The sequence below is a fragment of the Oncorhynchus gorbuscha genome, linkage group LG10, assembly GCF_021184085.1.
Source record: "Oncorhynchus gorbuscha isolate QuinsamMale2020 ecotype Even-year linkage group LG10, OgorEven_v1.0, whole genome shotgun sequence".
NCBI lineage: Eukaryota > Metazoa > Chordata > Actinopteri > Salmoniformes > Salmonidae > Oncorhynchus > Oncorhynchus gorbuscha.
In genome coordinates this window covers 5944167-5969012 of record NC_060182.1, presented here as the reverse complement: position 1 = coordinate 5969012, position 24846 = coordinate 5944167, and the positions used below count along the sequence as shown (strand labels likewise).

General features: G+C 44.9%; 2 protein-coding genes across 5 annotated transcripts; one reads left to right on the top strand and one right to left on the bottom strand.

Moving 5' to 3' along the window:
- The first annotated feature begins 166 nt into the window (after nt 1-166).
- LOC124044981 (emerin-like) lies at nt 167-12294 on the top strand. 2 transcript variants are annotated; one of them, XM_046364186.1, is made up of 7 exons: nt 167-373; nt 873-977; nt 1333-1367; nt 1667-1743; nt 1865-1912; nt 2555-2611; nt 11514-12294. In XM_046364186.1, exons 1-7 carry the CDS (start codon nt 178-180, stop codon nt 11734-11736), a joined length of 741 nt encoding a protein of 246 aa, XP_046220142.1. In that variant the 5' UTR covers nt 167-177; the 3' UTR covers nt 11737-12294. The 2 variants fall into 2 exon arrangements, with proteins under 2 accessions (XP_046220142.1, XP_046220141.1); XM_046364185.1 differs by having other exon boundaries at nt 11502-12294.
- Nucleotides 12295-17456: 5162 nt separating this feature from the next.
- On the bottom strand, nt 17457-24527 carry si:ch211-150o23.3. Of its 3 annotated transcripts, none has more exons than XM_046364777.1 (7): nt 23862-24527; nt 23245-23631; nt 22671-22979; nt 22233-22349; nt 21832-22029; nt 18373-18562; nt 17457-18013 (listed from the first exon to the last, which is right to left on the bottom strand). In XM_046364777.1, the coding sequence occupies exons 1-7, from the start codon at nt 23893-23895 to the stop codon at nt 17908-17910; spliced, it is 1341 nt and encodes a 446-aa protein (XP_046220733.1). In that variant the 5' UTR covers nt 23896-24527; the 3' UTR covers nt 17457-17907. The 3 variants fall into 3 exon arrangements, with proteins under 3 accessions (XP_046220733.1, XP_046220734.1, XP_046220735.1); XM_046364778.1 differs by having other exon boundaries at nt 23871-24527; XM_046364779.1 differs by having other exon boundaries at nt 18373-18525; nt 23862-24525.
- Nucleotides 24528-24846: the final 319 nt, after the last annotated feature.

Sequence of the window (24846 nt, the reverse complement as noted above, 5' to 3'; positions counted from 1 at the left end):
TTGTTACCATCACGGATACAGAAAAAGTCTTGGATTTTGCACACAAGTGTACATCTTATTGTATAAATTATCTGGTAACGTTACGATGTGACTGTTGCCAACGCGCAGGAAATTCAGAGGAGGGCGCTGTCACAGTTTAAATGCGATGTTCAAAGAGGACCCGGAAGTAACACAGGAATGTTGTGTGGAAGTGGGTGGGGACAGAAGCTTGATTTTTGGAAATTAAACTGTAAGTCAACACGAGAAATTGTCTGTTTCAATCAGAGTAGCTACAAATATATCGCCGACAGTATGGCCGCACTGCGCAATAAATCTGACCAAGAAATCAAGGAGCTGCTGGATGAGTATGGAATTAAGCATGGTCCTGTCGTTGGTAAGTCAAGCTTGGAGTTGTTTCAATTTGCTCCACGATTTTACTATGGAGTTGAGCGTTGACTAGTGTGGGCGGACTGCAGCTCCGACTTCACAGACAATGAAAGAATAACACGCATTTACACAGTTGAAATCCCTAGTTTGTTGTTGTTGTATAAAAACGTACTTTTATGTGACATCGGAGCTCCCCAGTCCTCCCACACTAGTTTTATTATACATGTGTTTTTATTGCCGCGACAGCCATCGTTAATCATGGCGTGTAGTTGGCGAGGCCAGCCTATGTTTTAAAGTTACAATAAATGGGCTGGGTATGCTTAGTTTAGCTAACGTTTGCTAGTTATTTTAGTTACAATTTCCTAGTCTGAGTAGGCCTGCTTAATAGACTAACTTAGATGTCTATGACCAGACAGTCTCAAATGTACTGATGATATTCTAATAGTCGTGTAACTATAGTTTTAAATTGCATTTACTGAGCCACACCTAACATTTCTGCGTTGTAGACACTACAAGACCACTGTATGAGAAGAAGCTGACAGAAGCCATGGTCAAAGCCAAGGTCACTGTGACAAAACCATCCCCAGACAGAACCTTCTACAGAGAGGACCGTAAGTTAGACATGCATGATAACACAAGGCTACTTTATGCATATCAACCATTAGACTGAACTAAGCTCCCGACAGGCGCAGCGGTCTAAGGAACTGCATCGCAGTGCTAGAGGTGTCACTACAGACCCTGGTTCGATCCCGGGCTGTATCACAACCGGCCGTGATAACGAGTCCCAGAAGGCGGCACACAATTGGCCCAGCGTCGCCCTGGATAGGGTTTGGCTGGTTTTAGGCCGCCATTGTAAATAAGAATTTGTTCCTAACTGACTTGCCTAGTTAAATAAAGATTGAATAATAATGTAAATAAGAAAGTGGAACTCTGTAATATTGGTTTACTTTTGTTTCTTAATTTCAGAGGAAGAAGTCACCTATGTCACCTACCAGACACCAGTAGGTATTGATTATTTTGTTTGCAGTTGCTTCTAGAACATGTCCTTTTGTTGACAGAATGTCTAATTAAGCAATGAGATAGGGGGGGGGGTATTGTTCTTAGGCACCTGGACACAGCCCTTAGCCGTGGTATATTGACCATATACCACAATCCTCTGAATTGCCTTATTGCTATTATAAACTGGTTAACGACACAATTAGGACAGTAAAAAATACATTATTTTTCAGCCAATCAGCATTCGGGGCTTGAACCACCCAGTTTATAACCATCAATATTCTTCTGTTTCTCATATTTGCAGGTTAGAAGTGAGGGTCCTTCTGGAGATGGGAAACCCTACATGAGGTCAAGACCAGAGTACAGCGAGAGGGTGGATGAGTATGTTTACAGATAGCTTTGCATTAGCAAATGTCATGTTATTCAGTGTTTTTGTGGTCAGTTGATTTAAAGTGGACCAATACAACTAATCAAAGCGTCTCTTTCTCTCTCTTCTTTGCAGTAAACCCTATTCAAGACCAGAGTACAGCGAGAGGCACCGGGTGGATGAGTATGTTTACAGATAGCTTTGCATTAGTAAATGTCATATTATTCAGTGTTTGTTATTCAGTGTTTGTGTGGTCAGTTGATTTAAAGTGGACCAATAAAATGTATCAAAGCTTCTCTGTCTCTCTAACTCTGTCTCTCCATCTCTCTCTCTCCATCTGTCTCTGTGTCTCTCCATCTCTCTCTCTCCGTCTGTCTCTGTGTCTCTCCATCTCTCCGTCTGTCTCTGTGTCTCTCCATCTCTCTCTCTCCGTCTGTCTCTGTGTCTCTCCATCTCTCTCTCTCCGTCTGTCTCTGTGTCTCTCCATCTCTCTCTCTCACTCTGTCTCTGTGTCTCTCCATCTCTCTCTCTCACTCTGTCTCTGTGTCTCTCCATCTCTCTCTCTCTCTCACTCTGTCTCTGTGTCTCTCCATCTCTCTCTCTCACTCTGTCTCTGTGTCTCCATCTCTCTCTCTCACTCTGTCTCTGTGTCTATCCCTCTCTCTCTCCGTCTGTCTCTGTGTCTCTCCATCTCTCTCTCTCTCTGTCTGTCTCTGTGTCTCTCCATCTCTCTCTCTCTCCGTCTGTCTCTGTGTCTCTCCATCTCTCTCTCTCCGTCTGTCTCTGTGTCTCTCCATCTCTCTCTCTCCGTCTGTCTCTCTCCAGTAAACTCTATTCGAGATCAAGACCAGAGTACAGCAGTGGAAGACCGTACATTGATGAGTAAGTCTAGTTTAGACAGATTTCACATTGTTCATGTATAATAAATGTTTTAATAGCCTGGTCCCAGATCTGTTTCCGGTCTTGCCAAGTCCTATGGTCATTATTGTGCCGAAAACAACCAATAGGAGCTGGCAATGCAACGTAAACCAATCTGAAACCAGGCTAATTGTTCAGAGATGTGATTTCTGCTTCTCTGACATGTATCCTTCATTCATACAGTCTGTAGTCTACTGTTCCACTTGAATGTACCTTTGGTACAGAGCATTCAGTCTGTAGTCCACTGTTCCACTTGAATGTACCTTTGGTACAGAGCATTCAGTCTGTAGTCCACTGTTCCACTTGAATGTACCTTTGGTACAGAGCATTCAGTCTGTAGTCCACTGTTCCACTTGAATGTACCTTTGGTACAGAGCATTCAGTCTGTAGTTCCACTGTTCCACTTGTCTGTAGTCCACTGTTCCACTTGAATGTACCTTTGGTACAGAGCATTCAGTCTGTAGTCCACTGTTCCACTTGAATGTACCTTTGGTACAGAGCATTCAGTCTGTAGTCCACTGTTCCACTTGAATGTACCTTTGGTACAGAGCATTCAGTCTGTAGTCCACTGTTCCACTTGAATGTACCTTTGGTACAGAGCATTCAGTCTGTAGTCCACTGTTCCACTTGAATGTACCTTTGGTACAGAGCATTCAGTCTGTAGTCCACTGTTCCACTTGAATGTACCTTTGGTACAGAGCATTCAGTCTGTAGTCCACTGTTCCACTTGAATGTACCTTTGGTACAGAGCATTCCGTCTGTAGTCCACTGTTCCACTTGAATGTACCTTTGGTACAGAGCATTCAGTCTGTAGTCCACTGTTCCACTTGAATGTACCTTTGGTACAGAGCATTCAGTCTGTAGTCCACTGTTCCACTTGAATGTACCTTTGGTACAGAGCATTCAGTCTGTAGTCCACTGTTCCACTTGAATGTACCTTTGGTACAGAGCATTCAGTCTGTAGTCCACTGTTCCACTTGAATGTACCTTTGGTACAGAGCATTCAGTCTGTAGTCCACTGTTCCACTTGAATGTACCTTTGGTACAGAGCATTCAGTCTATAGTCCACTGTTCCACACCTTTGGTACAGAGCATTCAGTCTGTAGTCCACTGTTCTTGAATGTACCTTTGGTACAGAGCATTCAGTCTGTAGTCCACTGTTCCACTTGAATGTACCTTTGGTACAGAGCATTCAGTCTGTAGTCCACTGTTCCACTTGAATGTACCTTTGGTACAGAGCATTCAGTCTGTAGTCCACTGTTCCACTTGAATGTACCTTTGGTACAGAGCATTCAGTCTGTAGTCCACTGTTCCACTTGAATGGACCTTTGGTACAGAGCATTCAGTCTGTAGTCCACTGTTCCACTTGAATGGACCTTTGGTACAGAGCATTCAGTCTGTAGTCCACTGTTCCACTTGAATGGACCTTTGGTACAGAGTCAGTCCACTGTTCACTTGAATGGACCTTTGTACAGAGCATTCAGTCTGTAGTCCACTGTTCCACTTGAATGGACCTTTGGTACAGAGCATTCAGTCTGTAGTCCACTGTTCCACTTGAATGGACCTTTGGTACAGAGCATTCAGTCTGTAGTCCACTGTTCCACTTGAATGGACCTTTGGTACAGAGCATTCAGTCTGTAGTCCACTGTTCCACTTGAATGGACCTTTGGTACAGAGCATTCAGTCTGTAGTCCACTGTTCCACTTGAATGTACCTTTGGTACAGAGCATTCAGTCTGTAGTCCACTGTTCCACTTGAATGTACCTTTGGTACAGAGCATTCAGTCTATAGTCCACTGTTCCACTTGAATGTACCTTTTACAGAGCATTCAGTCTGTAGTCCAATGAATGTACCTTTGGTACAGAGCATTCAGTCTGTAGTCCACTGTTCCACTTGAATGTACCTTTGGTACAGAGCATTCAGTCTGTAGTCCACTGTTCCACTTGAATGTACCTTTGGTACAGAGCATTCAGTCTGTAGTCCACTGTTCCACTTGAATGGACCTTTGGTACAGAGCATTCAGTCTGTTCCACTTGAATGGTCCACTGTTCCACTTGAATGGACCTTTGGTACAGAGCACAGAGCATTCAGTCTGTAGTCCACTGTTCCACTTGAATGGACCTTTGGTACAGAGCATTCAGTCTGCATTCAGTCCACTGTTCCACTTGAATGGACCTTTGGTACAGAGCATTCAGTCTGTAGTCCACTGTTCCACTTGAATGGACCTTTGGTACAGAGCATTCAGTCTGTAGTCCACTGTTCCACTTGAATGGACCTTTGGTACAGAGCATTCAGTCTGTAGTCCACTGTTCCACTTGAATGGACCTTTGGTACAGAGCATTCAGTCTGTAGTCCACTGTTCCACTTGAATGGACCTTTGGTACAGAGCATTCAGTCTGTAGTCCACTGTTCCACTTGAATGACCTTTGGTACAGAGCATTCAGTCTGTAGTCCACTGTTCCACTTGAATGTACCTTTGGTACAGAGCATTCAGTCTGTAGTCCACTGTTCCACTTGAATGTACCTTTGGTACAGAGCATTCAGTCTGTAGTCCACTGTTCCACTTGAATGACCTTTGGTACAGAGCATTCAGTCTGTAGTCCACTGTTCCACTTGAATGACCTTTGGTACAGAGCATTCAGTCTGTAGTCCACTGTTCCACTTGAATGTACCTTTGGTACAGAGCATTCAGTCTGTAGTCCACTGTTCCACTTGAATGTACCTTTGGTACAGAGCATTCAGTCTGTAGTCCACTGTTCCACTTGAATGGACCTTTGGTACAGAGCATTCAGTCTGTAGTCCACTGTTCCACTTGAATGGACCTTTGGTACAGAGCATTCAGTCTGTAGTCCACTGTTCCACTTGAATGGACCTTTGGTACAGAGCATTCAGTCTGTAGTCCACTGTTCCACTTGAATGGACCTTTGGTACAGAGCATTCAGTCTGTAGTCCACTGTTCCACTTGAATGGACCTTTGGTACAGAGCATTCAGTCTGTAGTCCACTGTTCCACTGAATGGACCTTTGGTACAGAGCATTCAGTCTGTAGTCCACTGTTCCACTTGAATGGACCTTTGGTACAGAGCATTCAGTCTGTAGTCCACTGTTCCACTTGAATGGACCTTTGGTACAGAGCATTCAGTCTGTAGTCCACTGTTCCACTTGAATGGACCTTTGGTACAGAGCATTCAGTCTGTAGTCCACTGTTCCACTTGACCTTTGGTACAGAGCATTCAGTCTGTAGTCCACTGTTCCACTTGACCTTTGGTACAGAGCATTCAGTCTGTAGTCCACTGTTCCACTTGACCTTTGGTACAGAGCATTCAGTCTGTAGTCCACTGTTCCACTTGACCTTTGGTACAGAGCATTCAGTCTGTAGTCCACTGTTCCACTTGACCTTTGGTACAGAGCATTCAGTCTGTAGTCCACTGTTCCACTTGACCTTTGGTACAGAGCATTCAGTCTGTAGTCCACTGTTCCACTTGACCTAGTTGTGACCAGAGCATTCAGTCTGTAGTCCACTGTTCCACTTGACCTTTGGTACAGAGCATTCAGTCTGTAGTCCACTGTTCCACTTGACCTTTGGTACAGAGCATTCAGTCTGTAGTCCACTGTTCCACTTGACCTTTGGTACAGAGCATTCAGTCTGTAGTCCACTGTTCCACTTGACCTTTGGTACAGAGCATTCAGTCTGTAGTCCACTGTTCCACTTGACCTTTGGTACAGAGCATTCAGTCTGTAGTCCACTGTTCCACTTGACCTTTGGTACAGAGCATTCAGTCTGTAGTCCACTGTTCCACTTGACCTTTGGTACAGAGCATTCAGTCTGTAGTCCACTGTTCCACTTGACCTTTGGTACAGAGCATTCAGTCTGTAGTCCACTGTTCCACTTGACCTTTGGTACAGAGCATTCAGTCTGTAGTCCACTGTTCCACTTGACCTTTGGTACAGAGCATTCAGTCTGTAGTCCACTGTTCCACTTGACCTTTGGTACAGAGCATTCAGTCTGTAGTCCACTGTTCCACTTGACCTTTGGTACAGAGCATTCAGTCTGTAGTCCACTGTTCCACTTGACCTTTGGTACAGAGCATTCAGTCTGTAGTCCACTGTTCCACTTGACCTTTGGTACAGAGCATTCAGTCTGTAGTCCACTGTTCCACTTGACCTTTGGTACAGAGCATTCAGTCTGTAGTCCACTGTTCCACTTGAATGTACCTTTGGTACAGAGCATTCCTGACGTATTCAGACCCCCTTCCTTTTCCCACATTATGTTACGTTACAGCCTTCTACTAAAATGGATTAAATAAACTATTTCTCTTCACATCTACACACAATACCCCATAATGACAAAGTAAACAGGTTTTTCAGAATCTATTGCAAATTCATAAAAATAAAAAATAAACTTATTTACATAAGTATTCAGACCCTGTGCTATATGACTGGAAATTGAGCTCAGGTGCATCTTGTTTCCATTGAGAATTCTTGATGTTTCTACAACTTGATTGGAGTCCACCTGTGGTAAAATCAATTGATTGGACACGATTTGGAAAGGCAAACACCTGTCTATATAAGGTCCCACAGTTGACACTTCATGTCGGAGTAAAAACCAAGCCATGAGGTTGAATGAATTGTCCGTAGAGCTCCGAGACAGGATGGTATCGAGGCACAGATCTGGGGAAGGGTAGCAAAACATTTCCGCAGCATTTAAAAATAAAAAAAACTTTATTTAACTACGCAAGTCAGTTAAGAACAAATTCTTATTTTCAATGACTGCCTAGGAACAGTGGGTTAACTGCCTGTTCAGGGGCAGAATGACAGTTTTGTACCTTGTCAGCTCGGGGTTTGAACCTGCAACCCTCCAGTCAACAGTCCAACCACTAGGCTGCCATTGAAGGTCCCCGAGAACACAGGGGCTCCATCATTCTTAAATGGAAGAAGTTTGGAACTACCACTCCTCAGTAAAAGGCAAATGTGAGCCCGCTTGGAGTTTGCCAAAAGGCACCGAAAGAGAAACAAGATTCTCTGGTCTGATGAACCCAAGATTGAACTCTTTGGCCTGAATGCCAAGCGTCACTCCTGGAGGAAACCTGAAAATGAGTGGCCCAGCCAGAGCCAAAACCTCTGGAGGCCTGAAAATAGCTGTGCAGTGACGCTCCCTATCCAACCTGACAGAGCTTGAGAGGATCTGCAGAGAAGAATGTGAGAAACTCCCCAAATACAGGTGTGCCAAGCTTGTAGCGACGTACCCAAGAAGACTCAAGGCTGTAATCGCTTCCAAAAGTGTTTCAACAGAGTAAAGGGTCTGAATACTTATGGAAATGTGATATTTCCTTTTCTTTTTAATATATATTTTTGCAAATATTTCTAAACCTGTTTTTGCTTTGTCATTATGCAGTATTGTGACGTCATTATGGAGTATTGTGACGTCATTATGGAGTATTGTGACGTCATTATGGAGTATTGTGTGTAGATTAAAATAGATTCCATGGAGTCGTCGTCTCTGGCCTACACACACTACGACGACTCCATGGAATCTATTTTAAAATGAAGGCTGTAAAAAGAGTCAAGGGGTGGGGATACTTTCGGAAGGCATTTGGAAAGTATTCAGACCCTTTGACCTTTTCCACATTTTGTTACGTTACAGCCTTATTCTAAAATGTATGCAATTGTTTTTCCCTCAATCTACACACAATACTCCATAATGACATCACAATACTCCATAATGTAAAAATGGAATTATGTTTGTAGAAATGTTTACGAATGAATACAAAATAAAGCTGAAATGTCTTGAGTCAATATAGTATTCAACCCTGTTATGTCAAAAATCCAGGAATGATTTGTGCTTAACAAAATGTTGCATGGACTCCTGTAATAATAGAGTTTGACATTCTTTTTGATTTTGAATGACTACTTCATCCCTGAAATGTATCTGTAAGGCCTCTCAATATACAAAGTATTAAACAACCCAATATTGTTATAGTACATTTGAAACACCTCAAACACAATTATCGTCCAGGAATGAGTACAAATGTACTACTAAACAAATGTACTACGATATTGAATCGAGTAGTACATTTGAAACACCTCTCACACACACACACACTTATCTGTAAGGCCTCTCAATCGAGGAGTACATTTGAAACACCTTCTTTTTGATTTTGAATGCCTCTCATCCCTGTACCTCACACACATACAATTATCTGTAAGGCCTCTCAATCGAGTAGTACAAATTTGAAACACCTCACACACACTTAAACAAGTACATTTACTACACACTTATTGAATCGAGTAGTACATTTGAAACACCTCACACATACAATTATCTGTAAGGCCTCTCAATCGAGGAGTACATTTGAAACACCTCACACACACACAATTATCTGTAAGGCCTCTCAATCGAGGAGTACAAATGTACTACTAAACAAATGTACTACTCGATATTGAATCGAGTAGTACATTTGAAACACCTCACACATACAATTATCTGTAAGGCCTCTCAATCGAGGAGTACATTTGAAACACCTCACACACACACTTATCTGTAAGGCCTCTCAATCGAGGAGTACATTTGAAACACCTCACACACACACTTATCTGTAAGGCCTCTCAATCGAGGAGTACATTTGAAACACCTCACACACACTTATCTGTAAGGCCTCTCAATCGAGGAGTACATTTGAAACACCTCACACACACGTTATCTTATCAATCGAGGAGTACATTTGAAACACCTCACACACACACTTATCTGTAAGGCCTCTCAATCGAGGAGTACATTTGAAACACCTCACACACACACTTATCTGTAAGGCCTCTCAATCGAGGAGTACATTTTGAAACACAGATTCAACCACAAAGACCAGGGAGGTTTTCCAATGCCTCGTAAAGAAAGGCGTCGAACCTAAAATGACGAGTGAAAAGAAGACCGCCTGTACAGAATAACACTATTCCCAAAACATACATTGTGTTTGCAACAAAAGGCACTAAAGTAAAACTGCAACAAAAAAAGTAACAAAGAATTTTACTTCATGTCCTGAATACAAAGTGTTATGTTTGGGGCAAATCCAACACGTCAGAGTACCACTTTTATATTTTTAAGCATGGTGGTAACTGCATCATATTATGGGTATGCTTGTCATTGGCAAGGACATGGGAGTTTTTTTTAAGGATAAAAAGAAACAGGATAAAGAGCTAAGCACAGGGATTATCCTAGAGGAAACCCTGGTTCAGTCTGCTTTCCACCAGACACTGGGAGACATTCACCTTTTCAGCAGGACAATAACCTGGTTCAGTCTGCTTTCCACCAGACACTGGGAGAGACACCTTTCAGGTAACCTGGTTCAGTCTTCCACCAGACACTGGGAGACATTCACCTTTCAGCAGGACAATAACCTGGTTCAGTCTGCTTTCCACCAGACACTGGGAGACATTCACCTTTCAGCAGGACAATAACCTGGTTCAGTCTGCTTTCCACCAGACACTGGGAGACATTCACCTTTCAGCGGGACAATAACCTGGTTCAGTCTGCTTTCCACCAGACCCTGGGAGATGAATTCACCTTTCATCAGGACAATAACCTGGTTCAGTCTGCTTTCCACCAGACACTGGGAGACATTCACCTTTCATCAGGACAATAACCTGGTTCAGTCTGCTTTCCACCAGACACTGGGAGACATTCACCTTTCAGCAGGACAATAACCTGGTTCAGTCTGCTTTCCACCAGACACTGGGAGATGAATTCACCTTTCAGCAGGACAATAACCTGGTTCAGTCTGCTTTCCACCAGACACTGGGAGATGAATTCACCTTTCAGCAGGACAATAACCTGGTTCAGTCTGCTTTCCACCAGACACTGGGAGATGAATTCACCTTTCAGCAGGACAATAACCTGGTTCAGTCTGCTTTCCACCAGACACTGGGAGATGAATTCACCATTCAGCAGGACAATAACCTGGTTCAGTCTGCTTTCCACCAGACACTGGGAGACATTCACCTTTTCAGCAGGACAATAACCTGAAACACAAGGCCAAATCTACACTGGAGTTGGTTACCAAGACGATATTGAATGTTCCTGAGTGGCCGAGTCGTGACTTAAATCTGCTTGAAATCCAATGGCAGGTCCTGAAATGGTTGCCTAGCAACGATTAACTACCAACTTCACAGAGCTTTAACATTTTTTAAATGTATTTAAGTAAGCAAATTTTGTACAATTCAAGGTTTGCAAAGCTCTTAGACTTACCCAGAATGACTCACGGCTGTAACCGCTGCCAAAGGTGATTCTAACAAGTATTGACTCGGGTGTGAATTCATACGTAAATGAGATTTGCGTTTCATTTTCAATACATTTGCAAACGTGTAAAAAAAAAAAAAAAAAACATTTAAAACAAGTATCTAATATCTTGTCATTATGGGGTATTGTGTGTGTGTAGATGGGTGAGAGGAAAAAGGAATCCATTTTGAATTCAGGCTGTAACACAACAAAATGTGTAATGCGTCCAAGGTGTATGAATTCTTACAGAAGGCTTTGTATACAAACAGACCTATTCCCTCTTAACTAAAGAGCCTGTTTTTACTATGTTGGTCTGATCACATGGATGAATGTAGTCATGTTACTTACAGAAGGTTTTGTATACAAACAGACCTATTCCCTCTTAACTAAAGAGCCTGTTTTTACTATGTTGGTCTGATCACATGGATGAATGTAGTCATGTTACTTACAGAAGGCTTTGTATACAAACAGACCTATTCCCTCTTAACTAAAGAGCCTGCTATGTTGGTTGATCACATGGATAGTCAAACAGACCTATTCCCTCTTAACTAAAGAGCCTGTTTTTACTATGTTGGTCATGTTTGAGACCTGTTTTCAGGCCCCATGTCTACAACACACCGTCGTCATCATCCTACTCCAAACCAACGCCTGTGGTGAAGTCTGGAGGTGGCGTTGTGAAGAAGGAAAACACAACGAGTTCTGGGAGACTGATCCCTCTCTGGGTCCAGTTCCTGGTCTTCCTGGTCCTAGCCGGGTTGCTCTACTTCATATTCACTAACATGGAGTCTGCAGAGAGTAGCCCCTTTAACAGAATCCAATGATCAAAACATTTACAAATAAATGTCAATCTGGGATATGTTCTTTTAGGCACGAAACGGTCCAAAAATGGGGAAGTACTATTTGTTCTTGAGCTATAAGAATCACTCGTTTTCTGATGGACAATGTTTATTTTTTAAATGTTTCATTACGTGTGTCCGAATGAATATGACCCAGTTATATATAATGACACTTCCTATGTCTGTTTTTTTTTTTATCTTTTAACTCTTTTTGCATGTTCTTTAAGGTGACTGGGTTCTGGGAACTTTACTATTGGTGAAAGGAAAGCTGTAACATTTCCTCCTGTCTCAACTCCTATGTAATGACTAGACGGTGATGTAATAGTGTTTTGTTTATCAGAACTACCTTGGGGTGCTTCTACTGTGGGGTAACAGTACTGTCTTCATCTTCACAAATGTAGAGAGCCCGCGGCCCACCAGTAAATGTAGAGAGCCCGCGGCCCACCAGTAAATGTAGAGAGCCCGCGGCCCACCAGTAAATGTAGAGAGCCCGCGGCCCACCAGTAAATGTAGAGAGCCCGCGGCCCACCAGTAAATGTAGAGAGCCCGCGGCCCACCAGTAAATGTAGAGAGCCAGCGGCCCACCAGTAAATGTAGAGAGCCCGCTGTCCACCAGTAAATGTAGAGAGCCCGCGGCCCACCAGTAAATGTAGAGAGCCAGCGGCCCACCAGTAAATGTAGAGAGCCAGCGGCCCACCAGTAAATGCAGAGAGCCCGCTGTCCACCAGTAAATGTAGAGAGCCCGCTGTCCACCAGTAAATGTAGAGAGCCCGCGGCCCACCAGTAAATGTAGAGAGCCAGCGGCCCACCAGTAAATGTAGAGAGCCCGCGGCCCACCAGTAAATGTAGAGAGCCCGCGGCCCACCAGTAAATGTAGAGAGCCCGCGGCCCACCAGTAAATGTAGAGAGCCCGCGGCCCACCAGTAAATGTAGAGAGCCCGCTGTCCACCAGTAAATGTAGAGAGCCAGCGGCCCACCAGTAAATGTAGAGAGCCCGCGGCCCACCAGTAAATGTAGAGAGCCCGCGGCCCACCAGTAAATGTAGAGAGCCCGCGGCCCACCAGTAAATGTAGAGAGCCCGCGGCCCACCAGTAAATGTAGAGAGCCCGCGGCCCACCAGTAAATGTAGAGAGCCCGCGGCCCACCAGTAAATGTAGAGAGCCAGCGGCCCACCAGTAAATGTAGAGAGCCAGCGGCCCACCAGTAAATGCAGAGAGCCCGCTGTCCACCAGTAAATGTAGAGAGCCCGCGGCCCACCAGTAAATGTAGAGAGCCAGCGGCCCACCAGTAAATGTAGAGAGCCCGCGGCCCACCAGTAAATGTAGAGAGCCCGCGGCCCACCAGTAAATGTAGAGAGCCCGCGGCCCACCAGTAAATGCAGAGAGCCCGCGGCCCACCAGTAAATGTAGAGAGCCCGCGGCCCACCAGTAAATGTAGAGAGCCCGCGGCCCACCAGTAAATGTAGAGAGCCCGCGGCCCACCAGTAAATGTAGAGAGCCCGCTGTCCACCAGTAAATGTAGAGAGCCCGCGGCCCACAGTAAATGCAGAGAGCCCGCGGCCCACCAGTAAATGCAGAGAGCCCGCGGTCCACCAGTAAATGTAGAGAGCCCGCGGCCCACCAGTAAATGTAGAGAGCCCGCGGCCCACCAGTAAATGTAGAGAGCATGTAGAAAAACACATCTAAGTTTAACTGGATAATCTCTAGTTATTTCTGGAAGTTAGCTGGCTAACTCATGGATCCTGCATTGTAGTACCGGTATACCCCTCAGGAGAACCCCGGCCCACCTGGCGCTAAAGTTCTAAATGACTTTACAAAACTCTAAATGACTTTACAAAACTCTAAATGACGTTACACAATGACATTACACAATTCTAAATGACCTAACACAACTCTAAATGACGTTACAAAATTCTAAATGACGTTTTAAAGTTGTAAATGACGCTTTAAAGTTCTAAATAACTTTGCAAAATTCTAAATGACGTATTAAAGTTCTAAATGATGTTACAAAATTCTAAATGACGTTTTAAAGTTCTAAATGACGTATTAAAGTTCTAAATGACGCTTTAAAGTTCTAAATAACTTTGCAAAATTCTAAATGACGTTTTAAAGTTGTAAATTACTTAGTTGTAAATGACGCTTTAAAGTTCTAAATAACTTTGCAAAATTCTAAATGACGTTTTAAAGTTCTAAATGACTTATTAAAGCTATAAATGATGTTACAAAATTCTAAATGGCGTTTTAAAGTTCTAAATGACGTATTAAAGTTCTAAATGACGCTTTAAAGTTCTAAATGACGTATTAAAGTTCTAAATAACTTTGCAAAATTCTAAATGACGTTTTAAAGTTCTAAATGACTTATTAAAGCTCTAAATGATGTTACAAAATTCTAAATGACGTTTTAAAGTTCTAAATGACGTATTAAAGTTCTAAATGACGCTTTAAAGTTCTAAATGACTTTACAAAATTCTAAATGACGTTTTAAAGTTCTAAATTACTTTACAAAATTCTAAATGACGCTTTAAAGTTCTAAATGACTTTACAAAATTCTAAATGACGCTTTAAAGTTCTAAATGACTTAACAAAATTCTAAATGACGTTTTAAAGTTCTAAATTACTTTACAAAATTCTAAATGACGCTTTAAAGTTCTAAATGACTTTACAAAATTCTAAATGACGCTTTAAAGTTCTAAATGACTTTACAAAATTCTAAATGACGCTTTAAAGTTCTAAATGACTTTACAAAATTCTAAATGACGTTTTAAAGTTCTAAATTACTTATTAAAGCTCTAAATGATGTTAAAAATACTAAATGATGCTTTAAAGTTCTAAATGACGTATTAAAGTTCTAAATGACGCTTTAAAGTTCTAAATGACTTTACAAAATTCTAAATGACGTTTTAAAGTTCTAAATGATGTTACAAAATTCTAAATGACGTTTTAAAGTTCAAAACGTTACAAAATTCTAAATGACATTAAAGTTGTAAACAGATCTTTGAACTGTTAATGATTTCTATCCATACATTTCTAGAACTGTAATTGCTGTGGTCGGTGTATCGTCATTTTTAAATGTAATGTGAGTTGTGGTTTTGTTAGATGAACTCATGCCACCGGTTCTTTATAGTTTTCTACACCTGCAGTATCATTTTCTAACAAAGTCACTTTTTAAAGTTTTCAGACACTTGTCTGTTTTATCAGAGGAGATCACTTTGGTCACACAAGAATGTTTATAAGCACAGGTTAATGATTTCTGTGTCCTATATAGGCAATGGGATGCCATTTAGGACAGACCCCGGTTTACAAATGAAAATACCTTCAGCAGGACAGCAACTTTTCAAATATACTATTTTGTATCCAGCCATTGAGTCATTCATAGGATTCTCCAACTTTAAAAATAAACGTTTTTATATCAATTTGTCTGCTATTTCTTTATTTCATTAGAGGTTAGTAGTATTAACTAGTAGAAGATATAACCTGTGATAACAGAATGGAAAATTAGAGGTTAGTAGTATTAACTAGTAGAAGATATAAACTGTATTAACAGAATGGAAAATTAGAGGTTAGTAGTATTAACTAGTAGAAGATATAAACTGTATTAACAGAATGGAAAATTAGAGGTTAGTAGTATTAACTAGTAGAAGATATAAACTGTATTAACAGAATGGAAAATTAGAGGTTAGTAGTATTAACTAGTAGAAGATATAAAATGTGATAACAGAATGGAAAAAAATAGTATTTTTTCTTTGCCATTTGTTAGTAGCTCCACAGTGAATAGAACTTAACAGAATGGAAAATTAGGTTAGTAGTGAATGTAGAAGATATAAACTGTATTAACAGAATGGAAAATTAGAGGGTGTATTAAATATAAAACCAGAATGGAAAATTAGATTCTAGATACTACAGAAGATATAAACTGGCATAACAGAATGGTCATTTGTCCCCAGCTCCACAGTCTGCGGTGAATGTGGAAATTAAACTCCGAAGATATCGGTGAATGTGGAAATTCATAAACGGGTGAAATATAAAACCCCAATAGATTCTAGATACTCCAGAGGGCATACGGGTCTCTCTCCGAGATGGACGTCCCCACGGGTGTCTCTCTGAGATGGACGTCCCAACGGGTGTCTCTCTGAGATGGACGTCCCGACGTGTCTCTCTCCGAGATGGACGTCCCAACGGGTCTCTCTCTGAGATGGACGTCCCAACGGGTCTCTCTCAGAGATGGACGTCCCAACGGGTCTCTCTCCGAGATGGACGTCCCCACGGGTCTCTCTCTGAGATGAACGTCCCCACGGGTCTCTCTCTGAGATGGACGTCCCAACGGGTCTCTCTCTGAGATGGACGTCCCAACGGGTCTCTCTCCGAGATGGACGTCCCAACGGGTCTCTCTCCGAGATGGACGTCCCCACGGGTCTCTCTCTGAGATGGACGTCCCAACAGGTCTCTCTCTGAGATGGACGTCCCCACGGGTCTCTCTCTGAGATGGAAGTCCCAACGGGTCTCTCTCTGAGATGGGCGTCCCAACGGGTCTCTCTCTGAGATGGACGTCCCCACGGTTCTCTCTCTGAGATGGACGTCCCCACGGGTCTCTCTCTGAGATGGACGTCCCAACGGGTCTCTCTCTGAGATGGACGTCCCAACGGGTCTCTCTCCGAGATGGACGTCCCCACGGGTCTCTCTCTGAGATGAACGTCCCCACGGGTCTCTCTCTGAGATGGACGTCCCAACGGGTCTCTCTGAGATGGACGTCCCAACGGGTCTCTCTCTGAGATGGACGTCCCAACGGGTTTCTCTGAGATGGACGTCCCAACGGGTTTCTCTGAGATGGAAGTCCCAACGGGTCTCTCTCCGAGATGGACGTCCCAACGGGTCTCTCTCTGAGATGGACATCCCCACGGGTCTCAAAGCCATCTTTCCAAATGGAGCGAAGCCTGGGCATCCGAGGCAACGTCACAACTATCAGTAAGATGATCCCAGATCTGTTCGTGCAACCTTGCCAACTCCTATAGCTGCAACATTAGACATTTCTCTTAACCATAGATCACAATCTGTAAAAGCAAGAATTCATTATCCTTGATGTTGTCCCCTGTTAATTTACTGTGCTCTTTTAATCAAATTAGACAAATTGTGTAAACACATTAACAAGAAACCTAAATTATGTTTCACAGTCAAACTTAAAGTCTTAGTACCAGTATCAAACTTCTAGCCTGGTCCCAGATCTGTTTGTGTCGTCTTACCCACTTCTGTTGTTATTGTCTCACCAACAGTGGCAAGTCAGCACAAACAGACCCGAGACCAGGCTATCAAACTCCTCCATTCAGGAGCAGAGCTGACAAACCTAAGTGAATCTTTCTTCAGTCCAACAAGTGTCCACTGTTCTCTTGTTGACCATCAGTCTTATTCAGCCATCATTTAAAGGCCCAACCATACATTTAAAATGTGATTTTCTTGTGTTTTATATATATATATTTCCACATTGAGGTTGGAATAATACTGTGAAAATGATAATGCCCTTTTAGTGTAAGTGCTGTTTGAAAAGATGGCCTGAAATTTCAGCCTGTTTTTGGTGGGATGGAGATTTGACCTGCCTGGTGGCATCACTAGGCGGTATATTAGTTAACACTAATAACTAGTTCCGTTTTTCAGACCACTCCGAGACAGTCCTAGAAAAATTATTGCTTGAGAAATTCTTTGCAAAATAAGCAATTTTTTTTGTTTATTTTTTTTCATTTTTTATTTGAAAACAAATCACAGTAAAGTACTTAATTGTTACACAGAAATGATTTGAGATAAAAACCACTACATTGGATATTTTAAATCATTGGAACACAGTGTTCTATTTCATGTCCACCATTGTCAGTTGTGGCTGACCTGAGAACTGGTCCAGAAAGGGTCATTATAGTCAACGCCCTTTTCATAGTTGATTGTAGTGTTTATTATTACAGTGTACCTGGTATATAGATGATGACCTAACAATTACTCTACCTACAAGTGCTGCTGTCATGTTCTAATGCAGGATTCTACCAGGTACTACTAGTAGACGCTGAGAGATTGAGGCATTTCGTGTCGATGTCTCCTTCGTAGTGCTTTCGGATAACTTGGTCTTGTGTCTTCTCCACCTGTGCTCCAGAGCCATCCTTCAGGAAGGTTTGTCAGCTCAGGAATGTCTCCCCATGGTTCCATCTTTAATGGTTCTCTCAAAAACATAGCAACATGCCCAACTCACAATTTTATTGCCAAGGCAACGTAAGTGTTCTCCACACCTGTTGGTCAAATCAGACATGTAAATGGACGTGTCAGTGTGTTCATGGTTATATGCAGGAGGATTCATCTAAATGACCTTGACAGTGGTGAGCGAAGACAACCAGGAATACAAACTGATATGCTTTGTTTCACCATTGTTTCTATGCATATCAGTTTAGATTCCAGCAGGGTTAGGGTCAATTCCATTTCAATTCAGGAAGAACAATGAAATTCCTATTCTCTTCAATACTTTTTCAATGAGGAAAATGTGGAATTGGTTTTACTTTCTGAATTGACTGGAAATGGATCCCGACCCCAAACTTGGATTCTAGGCTAAAGCTAGGAGTGGGAAGTGGAAATATATATGACAAGGACTCACAGGTTCTGGTCTCTCTCTCTAGCTCCGAGGGTTTCTTCTCCCTCTTGCAGAGCACTCTGGCAACGATGATGATGATGATGAGGAGAGCCACGAGGAAGGTCAGAGCAGACGCCAGCCAGCTGATCACCATAGGGCTCAACATCGGGTCTGGGTCTGGTGAGGGTGGCCACAACCCAGATGGACCGACAGTCAGTATATGAAAGTATAAACAGTTTACATTAGAGTTTATCATTATAATTCATTACAACTAAACACCAACTCATCTACTTATATAATCACCTGTGTTTCTGGTGCTCTAGTAACCTGGCCTCATGACACCCATCCACAAGGCCTGAGGTGGTGCTCTAGTAACCTGGCCTCATGACACCCATCCACAAGGCCTGAGGTGGTGCTCTAGTAACCTGGCCTCATGACACCCATCCACAAGGCCTGAGGTGGTGCTCTAGTAACCTGGCCTCATGACACCCATCCACAAGGCCTGAGGTGGTGCTCTAGTAACCTGGCCTCATGACACCAATCCACAAGGCCTGAGGTGGTGCTCTAGTAACCTGGCCTCATGACACCATCCACAAGGCCTGAGGTGGTGCTCTAGTAGACTGGCCTCATGACACCCATCCACAAGGCCTGAGGTGGTGCCCTAGTAGACTGGCCTCATCACACCCATCCACAAGGCCTGAGGTGGTGCCCTAGTAGACTGGCCTCATCACACCCATCCACAAGGCCTGAGGTGGTGCCCTAGTAGACTGGCCTCATCACACCCATCCACAAGGCCTGAGGTGGTGCCCTAGTAGACTGGCCTCATCACACCCATCCACAAGGCCTGAGGTGGAGCCCTAGTAGACTGGCCTCATGACACCAATCACCCATCCACAAGGCCTGAGGTGGTGCTCTAGTAACCTGGCCTCATGACACCAATCTACAAGGCCTGAGGTGGAGCCCTAGTAGCCTGGCCTCATGACACCCATCCACAAGGCCTGAGGTGGTGCTCTAGTAGCCAGGCCTCATGACACCAATCTACAAGGCCTGAGGTGGTGCCCTAGTAACCTGGCCTCATGACACCCATCCACAAGGCCTGAGGTGGTGCTCTAGTAAGCCTGGCCTCATGACACCCATCCACAAGGCCTGAGGTGGTGCCCTAGTAACCTGGCCTCATGACACCCATCCACAAGGCCTGAGGTGGTGCCCTAGTAACCTGGCCTCATGACACCCATCCACAAGGCCTGAGGTGGTGCCCTAGTAACCTGGCCTCATGACACCCATCCACAAGGCCTGAGGTGGTGCCCTAGTAACCTGGCCTCATGACACCCATCCACAAGGCCTGAGGTGGTGCCCTAGTAACCTGGCCTCATGACACCAATCCACAAGGCCTGAGGTGGTGCCCTAGTAACCTGGCCTCATGACACCAATCCACAAGGCCTGAGGTGGTGCCCTAGTAACCTGGCCTCATGACACCCATCCACAAGGCCTGAGGTGGTGCCCTAGTAACCTGGCCTCATGACACCCATCCACAAGGTGGGCCTAGTAACCTGGCCTCATGACACCCATCCACAAGGTGGTGCCCTAGTAACCTGGCCTCATGACACCCATCCACAAGGCCTGAGGTGGTGCCCTAGTAACCTGGCCTCATGACACCAATCCACATCTGGGACCAGGCCTGATGGTGGATGGCCAGGCTAGTAGAACCTGGCCTCATGACTACCCATCCACGATGGACCAGGCCTGAGATGTTGACTAGCATGGGATGGACCAGGCTACTGCCCTAGATGTTGACCTGGCCTCACCTCAGATGGACCAGGCTACCCTAGATGTTGACCAGCAAGGCCTCAGATGGACCAGGCTACTGCCCTAGATGTTGACTAGCATGGCCTCACCGATGGACCAGGCCTCATGTTGACACCCATCCGATGGACCAAGGCCTAGAGTTGTAGCACGGCCTCACCTCCGATGCCCTAGCCCTAGATGTTGACTAGCATGGCCTCACCTCAGATGGACCAGGCTACTGCCCTAGATGTTGATCCACGATGGACCAGGCCTGAGATGTTGGTGCCTCACCTCCGATGGACCAGGCTACTGCCCTAGATGTTGACTCATGGCCTCACCTCCGATGGACCACAAGGTTGACTGCATGGGATGGACCAGGCTACTGCCCTAGATGTTGAGACTGGCCTCAACCAGGCTATGTTTGTGTTGTCTCCGATGGCAGGCTACTCAACAACCATAGGAGTAGGCCTACTAGCATGGCCTCACCTCCGATGGACCAGGCACTGCCCAAACTACATGGCCTCTGATGGACCAGGCTACTGCCCTAGATGTTGACTAGCATGGCCTCACCTCCGATGGACCAGGCTACTGCCCTAGATGTTGACTAGCATGGCCTCACCTCAGATGGACCAGGCTACTGCCCTAGATGTTGACTAGCATGGCCTCACCTCAGATGGACCAGGCTACTGCCCTAGATGTTGACTAGCATGGCCTCACCTCAGATGGACCAGGCTACTGCCCTAGATGTTGACTAGCATGGCCTCACCTCAGATGGACCAGGCTACTGCCCTAGATGTTGACTAGCATGGCCTCACCTCAGATGGACCAGGCTACTGCCCTAGATGTTGACTAGCATGGCCTCACCTCCGATGGACCAGGCTACTGCCCTAGATGTTGACTAGCATGGCCTCACCTCCGATGGACCAGGCTACTGCCCTAGATGTTGACTAGCATGGCCTCACCTCAGATGGACCAGGCTACTGCCCTAGATGTTGACTAGCACGGCCTCACCTCCGATGGACCAGGCTACTGCCCTAGATGTTGACTAGCATGGCCTCACCTCAGATGGACCAGGCTACTGCCCTAGATGTTGACTAGCATGGCCTCACCTCAGATGGACCAGGCTACTGCCCTAGATGTTGACTAGCATGGCCTCACCTCAGATGGACCAGGCTACTGCCCTAGATTTTGACTAGCATGGCCTCACCTCAGATGGACCAGGCTACTGCCCTAGATGTTGACTAGCATGGCCTCACCTCCGATGGACCAGGCTACTGCCCTAGATTTTGACTAGCATGGCCTCACCTCAGATGGACCAGGCTACTGCCCTAGATGTTGACTAGCACGGCCTCACCTCCGATGGACCAGGCTACTGCCCTAGATGTTGACTAGCACGGCCTCACCTCCGATGGACCAGGCTACTGCCCTAGATGTTGACTAGCATGGCCTCACCTCAGATGGACCAGGCTACTGCCCTAGATGCTTGACTAGCATGGCCTCACCTCCGATGGACCAGGCTACTGCCCTAGATGTTGACTAGCACGGCCTCACCTCCGATGGACCAGGCTACTGCCCTAGATGTTGACTAGCATGGCCTCACCTCCGATGGACCAGGCTACTGCCCTAGATGTTGACTAGCACGGCCTCACCTCCGATGGACCAGGCTACTGCCCTAGATGCTGACTAGTATGCCCTCACCTCTGATGGAGATAGGGAGCGGTTGGCTCTCCCGGGACATGAAGGTTCTCCCGCCCAGCTGGACCTTGTAGAGGCAGTAATAGTAGCCCTCGTTGGAGCGCTGTGCGTTTGAAAAGGTGAAGGTGACGAAGGGAGAGAGGGCGGGCAGCGACTGTCGCACCGTGCCGTTGGAACGGATCAGACGCAGCTGGAAAGAACCTTAGTAAGGAAATAAGATAATATGACTAAATAGCTACATTTACAAAAAACTATGTACTGCTTGTTCTTGGCTCTACGGACCGGTTTTCCCGTGCACAGCTTAGCCCAAAGACTAAAAAAGCTTGCCAACAGGAGATTCTAAATTGAAATTACTCCAGGACTAGGCAAATTGTAAAATGAATCAAATAAATGAATCAAGTTACCTCCAGGGTACTGCTGCTCGGTGGAGCAGGTGATGTTGAAGCTGTGGCCTTTGATGACAGAGCCTGTGGGAGCCTCGATGGACGTGTTGTGCCAGTGCCGAGGGGTGTGCAGCTCCACTGGTGAGATGCGAGAGAAACAAGGGGTCGGGGATCAATTTGACCCCGTCATTGAGTTACAGAATAGATCCAAATTACAAAAACAAGTCACAGTCGAGTCATTTTTTTGGATTCTGGAAAAGATGTCAGGACTTCAGACAATACCTTTTGTCGTTTTGGTTAAGTGTTTAGTAAGGAGAACATGTTTTGAAAATGGAGTGAAATGGGGCAGTACTACTATCTATCCTGCACATATGAACACTGAACTTTAGCGCATTACGTAGCAAACCGCTTTGTTTTCTTCCATTATATATCGAACTGAACAGGCCCCAGATAACTCACCCACAGTGATGTTGATAGAGTTGCTGGGTGGAGAGCTAAGCAGGGAGGAGGGAGAGCTGCCCTTGATCCTGTACAGACAGCTGTAGCTGCCCTGGTGGGTAGCCTCCAGGTCTGACAGAGTCAGCTCCACCCTGGTCTGGGCAGAGTCCACCCTCTGAGTCACCAACGGGGTGGCTATGCCCCTCTTATACAGGTGGAAGTCATTCAGGTGGTGGCCCAGTAGCACAGTACAGCTGAAGCGAACCGCCTCCCCGGCAGAGAAGACAGTGTGAGGGGAGAGCAGGGACAGGGTGGGCATCAACAGTGTACCTGTCAGGGACAAAAGGTATGTTATATATCCATTAGGATAGTTCCTAGCCACATACATTGTCTCAACAACAAACAAAAAAAACACAATCACACCACACGTATATTATCAATTGTTAATCGTTGTTTGTTCATATGTATTCCAACATGGAAATGTTTTCTGTCCCATAACCAATCCTCACTATTATAGGTGTCCTTGTCTCCTGTAGCCTGGGGATCTGTTTAAACAGATCTGGTACCAGGCTATCCTCCTGGGCCTCAGTCTCACCTGAGCATTTCACCCCAGCGTCATTATTATGGGTGCAGGTGAGGTAACTGTGGAGGACCCTGGGACATCGCGTCAGGCTCGCCTCGTGGCCAGAGCACTGGACGTGCCTCAGCCAGATCTCTCTGGAGCCCCTGCCAAACGCAGCTCCACGGAGGGCGTTCTCGGCCAGCCCACAGCCCAGCTCCAGGCACACCACGTCAGCCTCCCTCAGGTCCCAGCCGTGGTCACACACCGTCCCCCACTGGTTTCTCTGGAGCACCTCCACACGCCCCGAACACTCACTGTCCCCGTTGACGAGCCGGATGAACGACACGCCATCTGCAGAGGGTATCATTTTGAGCAATTCACCGTCTGCATCGACTCCATCCCAAGTAGCAAGAGCACAGCCTGTATGGGAACAGCATAACGAAGAGAGGAAAACATTAGAACTATAACCGTGAAAATACTGCAGAAGAGTCATTGCTACAGTACAAAGCAATTACCTTTACAGTAATGGTTATGACACTTGCTCATTACATCAAAAGAGCACATTGAAATACTAAAGCTAGTTCCAGAATGAACAAATTACACCATATAATCATCAGGCACAGAACAAAAACATTTAAATAATCTCTGACCGAGCGTACAAAGGACAAGGAGAATCTTCAGCATCTTTGTCACCGTTCCATTCGAGAGATGATGATGATGATGATGATGACGGCTCGATGCGATTTTCTGGGGAACAGACTACTCAAAATGCACCGGACAATGGAGTCCTTCAACTTGACACCACTATAGCTGGCTGGTTAACAAGTCAAAGTATCGCGGCGCAAATACTAGCCGAATGGTTTCGGTGTGCTCAGCTCGTACAACTGGCTATAGCATACCTACTGGCGTCGGCTAACTAGCTATATTCCTTCATACGTGTTTAGTCCGTCGCGGTCCTTCTTTTCACATTTAATCACGGATATTTAACATTTTAAACGGAGAGCACTACCCCCTGTCGTTAAAATAAATGTCCATTTAATATCAAACTTTTTTTTTGAGAGAGAAGGCGAAGATGATGGTTAAAAACGAGCTAGCTAGCATGCTAGCTAACTAGCTAGCATATAGTTACTCTAGTTAGCTAATGGGGTGGATGGCGTAGCTATAGTTAACATTATAGATACAGTATTCTTTATCATCCATATATAATCACTTCAAGGCGCAAATCCTTTCAGACATTATTTTTTTTGTTTACGAAAACTAGCTAGACACATGTCCGTGACGCGTTGTATTCTACGTCATCACGTACGGAAGCGATTCCCAAACCTTCCATCACACGCAGAGAGGAACCTGGAGAAGAGTCCCCTGAGCATGCTGGCCCTGGGGACTCTGTTCACAAACACACCTCCGGAGCCCCAGGACAGCAACACAATTAAAGCATAAGAAAACAAATAATTAATTGACACATTGGAAACAATTTAACAAAAACAAAAAAAACGAGCAAACTGGAATGCTATTTGGCCCTAAAATAGAGAGAAAGTACACAAGTGGCAAAATACCTGGCCACTGTCACCTGACCGAAAATTAAGGAAAACTTGTGACTTTCCACAAAGTGACCCAGTGAGCCAGTCAGCGAGC